We start from the raw sequence: 7298 nt of genomic DNA, 5'->3' as shown, positions 1-7298 counted from the left end.
CTATTCATATTGTTATTTCATACCATAAGCGAGAAGAAATTATTTTAATTTTTAAATTGCGATCATTGCGGGTGTAATTGTATGCACCTTTTGCTTATTAATTCTCTATGTAATATTTATTTTCAAATCCGACTTGCGTTTTAGTTTGTTAGTCTTCCATTTTTATTATCTTTTTGTGTACTGATGATGGTCAAATCTTGACCGAAACGTCTACTTATTTATTTGGAATTTTAAATGTATGACTTGTTTGACATCTTGCTGTGGCTGTATGCTCTTTATTATTTATCATATGTAAAAATATTTTCATGTTTCTCTGTAGGCTAACGGTTCAGAAAGATGGCCCTAATAAGGGACGACATTTTTATGGATGTCCCAAGGGTGTAAACTCCACTTGTAATTTTTTCAAATGGGCAGATGAAGATGACACCAACGATAGTCACACGGATTGGAGCAATTCCACTGCAAGAGGAATAGGAAATAAAGCACGTAGCAAATTTTCACAAAAAGGCAATGTCCCCAAAAGACCTAAACTCACCGGAGGCAAGAGAAAGTGTGGAAATTGCGGATTGGAAGGTAATATTTAAAGAACTTTTTTAACGATGTTTTCTCTTTTTCTGTCTTTCTCTTAACTGTATTAAAAATAGATTTTATATTCTCAATTATATCTGTTATCATATCTAAATTATATATTTTTACATTATATATTATATATTTTTCATTTTATACTTTTTTACAGGTCATACGAGGAAGAAATGTCCGAATAACGCGATGGACTGACGAATGAATTTTTTTCAATACAGTATTGTAAATAATGTACAGTTTATAACGATTGGAATGGTAGAAAACTTAATTAGAATGAAGCAGTGTCAAATACAGCTTTATTTCTAAGACTTATCTACTGCTTTATAACTTTTACAATATATAATAGTATTAAGATAGGAAGTAGTTTGATAATCATTTAGTGTTATATTTTATATATATATAGTTTTTGTTCATATCCTAGTAAGCGGCGCAAATAATAATATTTAATAAATTAAATGACAATTCCTTTGTTATAAGAAAAATTGTTTTTTATTCTCTTTAATTCTTCTTTCTGTGAGTGAAGTGCGATTGTTGCGTTAATTATAAACAATTAACATCATTATTAACGATTACCATTATATGTTTCTATTAGCGTTCTGTTATAATATTGATAAACTTTTTCAAAATATATATTTTTTGTTTCTCAGAGATTAACTTTCTAATTTTTTGAAAGACGTAACATAAAAAATTATTGTATCTGAAAGTACATCAAACTTTAATTTTAACAGATTGTTGATTGGAAATTCCTTTTATTTTTGTTTTTGCACTAAAAATTCATTTTTACGTGAAAATAAAGATGAGAGGAACATCTCCAATGACCTCGATTTTAACAAATGTTATCTAAGGCATGATTCTAAACAACATTCAAGATATTTTAGCCGTCAATCGGACATCTTGGGTAATGCTAATACCAGCGGTACTGGAATTTTCAAGTCTGATAACTCAATAAGTACTGACTAAAAAAAGATTCTTAAAATGTTTTGAAAAGCTCACAAGGCTGTTAGATTCTGGATTAAATCAAAATCACATCGATTTTTTTAAACGAAACATCTTTGTAAAAAAATCGATGTGACTTTGATCTAATCTTGGTAACGCCACTTATGGTCAAACGCATATAATTAGTAAATAGATTTGTTTAAATCCTACAACTTTTATCTGAAACATTTTTCTTAAAAATGCTTTGTTTTCGAGATATTCAACCGCTTCTGGACTTCTTGAGGCCCATATCATATTTATGATATCGTATTTACTACTAAAATACTTTAAAAGACTCGATTGACTGCACTCAAGACACAAAGCATTTGTAGTGAGACTTTAAGTTTGTCTTGTGGTTTACCTAAGGCCTGTTTTTTTAGCTGAATACCATCTTGTATCATCTCTCCTTACACTTTCTTTATCTTTGAGGAAAGAAGAAAAAAGATGAATTGTGCAAGCTAAAAAGAAGGAAATCACTAATGTAAAAAGCAAGATAGGAATATCTATTGCAACCAGAAGAAAAAAGATGAATTGTGCAAGCTAAAAGGAAGGAAATCACTATTATAAAAAGCAAGATAGGGATATCTATTGCAACCAAGGACATTTTCTTGACTGTACTGGTCGATAAGATAATAGGAATGCAGTTGTATCAAATAAATCATTATTGCAAGTGTATATATTGCAAGAATCTAAAATATTTGATAGTTTGTGATGAAATCGGTTCTTGTATTCATATTTAACAAATATTTTGCGAAAGCCATTAAAAAAGGAGGATGGATGTGAAAGAGCAAAGTAAAGAAATATGTGACGTGATGAACGCTTTTGAAAATGTGCAACGGGAAATAAAGACAGAGATGGAGAAATTAAAAAATCAACTGAGATGTATGGAAAAAGATTGGACAGAAAACAAAAATAAATTAAAAGAAAGAATAAAAGAATTAGAAGTAACATACGAAAAATATAATAAGATTAAAGACGAGATAAGACAAATGGAGATGAATAGTGAAAGAGAAGATGTGGAATGTGTAAAGGATATGGGAATTGAGATGATGAAAGAGTGGCTTGAGAAATTCGAGGAAGATGAGAAAGGTATAATGCAAGAGGAGAGAAAGAAAAATAATACGAAGAACGCATTGATCTTCCCTACTACTCCAAATACATCTCAATTGCAAAGTACAGCTACTTCTATTAATACAGACTTTGGTCGAAATAACAACGATTGTAACTTGATAGAAATTCCTAGCACTTCATCGGGAAGACGTGCGCAAAACAAGAACACTTTTCGGTTAAATGAATCAAATAGATCAAATACTGCTAATGGCAATACAGTATCAAAGGATAGAACAAATCATACTTCCTCGATTAATTTCGATGTTTTGAACAATTTTGCGAACAAATCAGATCACTCTGCGTCCAATAATTCTCGCAATGCTAACATTATATGTAATTGTAAAAAACCTGCTATTCCAAGACTTCTAAAATTTGGATTAAATAAAAGTAAGTGGCAATCATATATAAATATAATTTGTCACGTAAGTTACTTTAGATAATATTTGTAATTCCAGAACGTCTATTTTACACATGCAGTGAAAACGTTTGCAACTTTTTGAAATGGGCAAATGAGGATAGTGCAAAATTTCAAGATAATGCAGGGAAAAAACGTTCAATGGTATCGAGACCGGACAAAAACAGCGATAGTAACTTTTCTCGCCCTAGCACTTCTAAAGACAATTGGGATAACCCATCCACGAATGTTATGTGTAACTGTAATCAGCCCGCTCAAAAGTGAGTAAAATCTCCGATCCGAAAGAACGGCAAAACTTTTTACGATTAACAACACATGACGTCAATAATTAATTAATTAATTGAAGTCTTAATGTCACCAATTAGCAGCTTTATTATGTATCTAATACAAAAATAATTTTGCGAGTTTTTTTTAGGATGACCGTTTACAGAGATAGCCCTAAAAAGGGACGACTATTTTATAGATGTCCCAACGGTCCAACTTCCACTTGTAATTTTTTCAAGTGGGCAGATAAGAATGATAACGGAATTCCTGAAAAACCAAACGCCAAAAAGCCCAAACTTATCGGGGGCGGGAGAAAATGCGGATTTTGCGGAGTAGAAGGTAATGAAGAAAAAGAAAGTTTAAAGAATTCATCTTTTTGTTATCTTTTCTTTTCTCTAGAGTCCGACCAAAACTTTTACCAAGACTAAAAACGAATACTCATTACGTGTTAGTTTCGACTGAAATCATATAGCTCTTCTTTATAAATATTAATATGCGTTGTTTCAATAATTAAATTATAATGTTTATGAAGAAAAAGTACTTATATTCTTTGGTCAAAATTGACACATAACCGAAATTTCGGTTTTTTATTTCGACCGAAATTTAATTATTGTTTCAATAAATTATGATATTTATAAAGAAAAAATATATAATAATGATATAAGAGCATGTCTATACATATGGCCTTTATAGGATTTCTATTTTTTAATTTTGGTTTCGGTTTCAGTTGAAATTGACATGTAGTGTTTTGGTTTAAGTTTCGGCAAAAGTTTCGGTTGGATTCTATTTTTCTCTTTTTATTTCTTTTATTAATTTTTTTTAAATAACATTTTTATTATTCTCAATTACATCTATTATCATATTCAAATTGTACATATTATATTTTACATTTTGCGTTATATTCTTTCACAGGTCACACGAGAGACAAATGTCCAAATGTAATCAGTCACTCACGTTATCTCTCCCTTTTGAGTTATATTGATGAATTTTTTCGAAAACAGGAACGTAAATAATATACAGTTGTAACGATTAGCGTTATAAAAAGCTTAATTAGAATAGAGAAGTGTCAAACACAGTTTTTATCTGTAAGAGTTGATTTCTGCCTTGTAACTCTTTTACAAGTATTAAGATTGGAAAAAAGTTTGATAATCAATTATTGTTATTTTATAGTTCCCTTTATATTCTAGTTTTATAGTTTCTATTTATATTCTAACAAGCAAGTAACAATGGATCAAACGACAACTCGTCTGTTAAGAGAAAAATTTTTTAGTTTCTCTAATTCTTCCTTTTGTGAGTGAACTTCGGCAGTTGTTTGTGTTAACTGTAAAAAATTAACATAAAATGTAACAATTGATACTTATCATTATATGCTTTTATTAACTTATCATTCTGCTTTTATTCTTATTGATAAACTTTTTCTTTGTATACGTATATGTATATATACTTTATATATTCAGTATTATAATTTTATTATATATCTTGTATATTATATATTGTTTCAAAAATAAATTTATTATAATTTTTTAGAAGGTGCTATATAAGAAAAGATTACCATATCTAAGAGTACGTCAAACTTTAGTTTTAACAGATTATTCTCTTCCTCCAGTCGTCTCACTTCTTTTTTTAATTTTTCATTCTCTTTGAAAGTACCTCCCACCTTACCAGACTCTAGAGCAAAATTATTCATTTTTTTATTATTTGAGATAAAAGTGCAAAAGTTTTTGTTTGGTGAATGAATGTCACCTGGAATCCACAGACCAGCCTCAAAAATAGCTTCCTGATCTCCAAGGCGGAGGCGTATAGGACCCACTTCCGGGCCGAGTTCCTTCTCTATTCGTTTAGGGCTTAAATTTTTATTTGCCAGGAAAACGGACGCCTTCCTAGTTGGCGTCTTCTTGGGGGAAAACTTATTGAAGAATAAGGGCATCGCTAAATGATTTTTAAGACTAGCATGGACAAGCAGACAGTTTACCTAATCATTACAAAAAAGAATAATGGAATTTCGAACACGGTAATCACTGTCTTACGTTATAAATATTTTGTAACATTTTAAATAATATTTTTTATCTATCATTTATCTTTAAATTTCTTTTCACAGTTGAAACTGTTGCACAAAACGCGGAATGCGTCATGTTTGTTTATCCTGCCGTTGCCTTGGCAATCCTTTTGAATTTGAAATGGAAGGGCGGACTATCGCAGAATCGATTACTATCGACTATCGAAGGATCGATTGTCTTCGATTAATTTCTATGCTTTTTCTCAATGTTATTGGCTTTATTTACAAGAATCCCCCAGAATTCTGAAAGAATCAATTGTAGGTCTATTTAATTAATGATTGTAGTTTGGACTGTGTTTCGTTTCACGTATGATGCGCATGCTGCATTATTTATCACCTTGTTATTCACCGAATGTAAACAAGGATAAATGATGTATCATGCGCATTATGCGTGGAACGGAATGCAGCCTTGCTTTTACTTGTACTTTTTGCACTCAACATCTTTGCTTTCTCTTTCTTCAACATCTGAATATATATTTATCTAAAATTAATATTTCATTATAAAATTTGAAATATTTCAGAAATTTTTCGTGAATTATTTCTAGAATATAAATATGTCCAGGAAATTGTTAAAATATCTTTTTCTTACAATATTTGTACTCTAAAAGTATTTTATGTGTTCTAAAGTATTTTTGTAAAACATTTTAATGTAATAATTAAATATTTTACAGATTTTTCAAACATACCAAATATTTCAAAAAATAATTTATATAAATATTTCATGTTTTATTTGGCAGGCTTGTTCTTTTTAACTGAATTGTTTGCACGATTCATCTTTCCTCTTTTTCTTTTCAGTATGAATAGATAAAAGATAGACCGTACAAACACAACTAAAAAATTTAGTTAAAAAGAATAATCCTTTTGATTTGGATATTTAGTATCTTTTCCGCGTGAGGCCTCTCAGCTCGCACTACTTGGTATAGTTTTACTATACCAAATACAATTCCTGTACTTTATTAACCTCAGTTCCCTGTCATTATCCGTACTGTCGTTATTGTCATTTATCTGAAGAAATAACGGTCAAACAACGGAGTCGAGACGAAACGAGGCAGAATGCAAACGGGTGAACTGTCATGCTGCGTTTCTGCGACACAATGAGTAACGGGAAGTTGTGTAACGTTTTCGCGCGGTAGAAACATCCGTGTCTTATTCCCGTTCGCTTCAGTTCGCTCATCTCGTCGTCAGCACCGGTATCACCATGGCCTGGCTCGGCACGATCGCAAACAATGTTTTGCGGAACATCGTCTTCTCGGACACGCCGCCGAACGTCGTCCAGGAGGTGCGGCCGGACCAGTATAGCAATCGACATATACACTCCCGTGAGGATGGCATTGTTCTCTACGGCCCTGGCGGTAAGAATCAGGATAAATACGAGATTGTCCTGCATAGACCATGCACGGAGACCTTACATCAAGCATACAGGTATATCTTATTATTGATTTATCATTTTGGTGTGAAAGAATATTGTAATTAATAAGAATATTGTGTTATTTATTTTTCCCATGTACTACTGCTAAGAAAAGTGATTGAGTATTCATTGTCAGTTACCATTTTTCTTTTAAGTAATGAGATTATCTTTAACAAAGAATATTTTCTTGACAACAGTCTTAAAATATACTCATAAATTTTAGAAAAATGTATTGTATTCAAAATAAGAAATTTTCTTCTGAAGAATATGAATTTTATTGAAGTGATTTTATAATAAGTAAATCTTTGATTTATTTTTAATATCTTGATTGAAATATATAATTATTTATTAGGACTCTGAATATATTTTGAATAAATTTGATGTTTGTAATGGACTTGTGACAGACTTGTGGATATATGAACTTTTAAAAAAATTTGAAAAACAAGTAAATTATATTTAAGTATGTATTATTTTTCTATATATATATA

At 30.6% G+C, this 7298-nt stretch overlaps 4 protein-coding genes across 4 annotated transcripts in view; 3 read left to right on the top strand and 1 right to left on the bottom strand.

Moving 5' to 3' along the window:
• Nucleotides 1-931, top strand: part of LOC108751650 (DNA topoisomerase 3-alpha-like) — an 8337-nt gene extending 7406 nt beyond the window's left edge. The window contains exons 10-11 of the mRNA XM_018491935.1: nt 320-573; nt 737-931. Of these exons, the coding sequence (XP_018347437.1) occupies nt 320-573; nt 737-777 (295 nt within the window). The 3' untranslated portion in view covers nt 778-931. The remainder of the gene's footprint in view (nt 1-319; nt 574-736) is intronic.
• A 1236-nt stretch (nt 932-2167) lies between these two features.
• Nucleotides 2168-4487, top strand: LOC108751676 (uncharacterized protein DDB_G0287625-like). Its single transcript, XM_018491978.1, has 4 exons — nt 2168-3054; nt 3123-3342; nt 3498-3685; nt 4259-4487. The coding sequence occupies exons 1-4, from the start codon at nt 2331-2333 to the stop codon at nt 4357-4359; spliced, it is 1233 nt and encodes a 410-aa protein (XP_018347480.1). The 5' UTR covers nt 2168-2330; the 3' UTR covers nt 4360-4487.
• A 70-nt stretch (nt 4488-4557) lies between these two features.
• LOC108751677 (protein chibby homolog 1) lies at nt 4558-5632 on the bottom strand. Its single transcript, XM_018491979.1, has 3 exons — nt 5090-5632; nt 4899-5014; nt 4558-4667 (listed from the first exon to the last, which is right to left on the bottom strand). Exons 1-3 carry the CDS (start codon nt 5271-5273, stop codon nt 4578-4580), a joined length of 390 nt encoding a protein of 129 aa, XP_018347481.1. The 5' UTR covers nt 5274-5632; the 3' UTR covers nt 4558-4577.
• A 708-nt stretch (nt 5633-6340) lies between these two features.
• The window catches only part of LOC108751782 (85/88 kDa calcium-independent phospholipase A2), a 3902-nt gene continuing 2944 nt past the window's right edge, over nt 6341-7298 (top strand). The window contains exon 1 of the mRNA XM_018492186.1: nt 6341-6824. Coding sequence (XP_018347688.1) covers nt 6601-6824 — 224 coding nt within the window. The 5' untranslated portion in view covers nt 6341-6600. The remainder of the gene's footprint in view (nt 6825-7298) is intronic.

The sequence above is a fragment of the Trachymyrmex septentrionalis genome, unplaced genomic scaffold, assembly GCF_001594115.1.
Source record: "Trachymyrmex septentrionalis isolate Tsep2-gDNA-1 unplaced genomic scaffold, Tsep1.0 scaffold51, whole genome shotgun sequence".
In the NCBI taxonomy this organism is placed as follows: Eukaryota; Metazoa; Arthropoda; class Insecta; order Hymenoptera; family Formicidae; genus Trachymyrmex; species Trachymyrmex septentrionalis.
This window is presented reverse-complemented; position numbering and strand designations above follow the sequence as displayed.

Bases quoted from the DNA above. Each gene is read 5' to 3' on its own strand.
- LOC108751676 (XM_018491978.1), top strand. From the start codon at position 2,331: ATGGATGTGAAAGAGCAAAGTAAAGAAATATGTGACGTGATGAACGCT. The intron at 3,343-3,497 runs GTGAGTAAAATC...AGTTTTTTTTAG, and splicing joins TGTAATCAGCCCGCTCAAAA to GATGACCGTTTACAGAGATA. The intron at 3,686-4,258 runs GTAATGAAGAAA...ATTCTTTCACAG, and splicing joins CGGATTTTGCGGAGTAGAAG to GTCACACGAGAGACAAATGT.
- LOC108751677 (XM_018491979.1), bottom strand. From the start codon at position 5,273: ATGCCCTTATTCTTCAATAAGTTTTCCCCCAAGAAGACGCCAACTAGG. The intron at 5,015-5,089 runs GTGACATTCATT...ATTTTGCTCTAG, and splicing joins GGCTGGTCTGTGGATTCCAG to AGTCTGGTAAGGTGGGAGGT. The intron at 4,668-4,898 runs GTAATCTTTTCT...AATTTTTTACAG, and splicing joins TTGACGTACTCTTAGATATG to TTAACACAAACAACTGCCGA.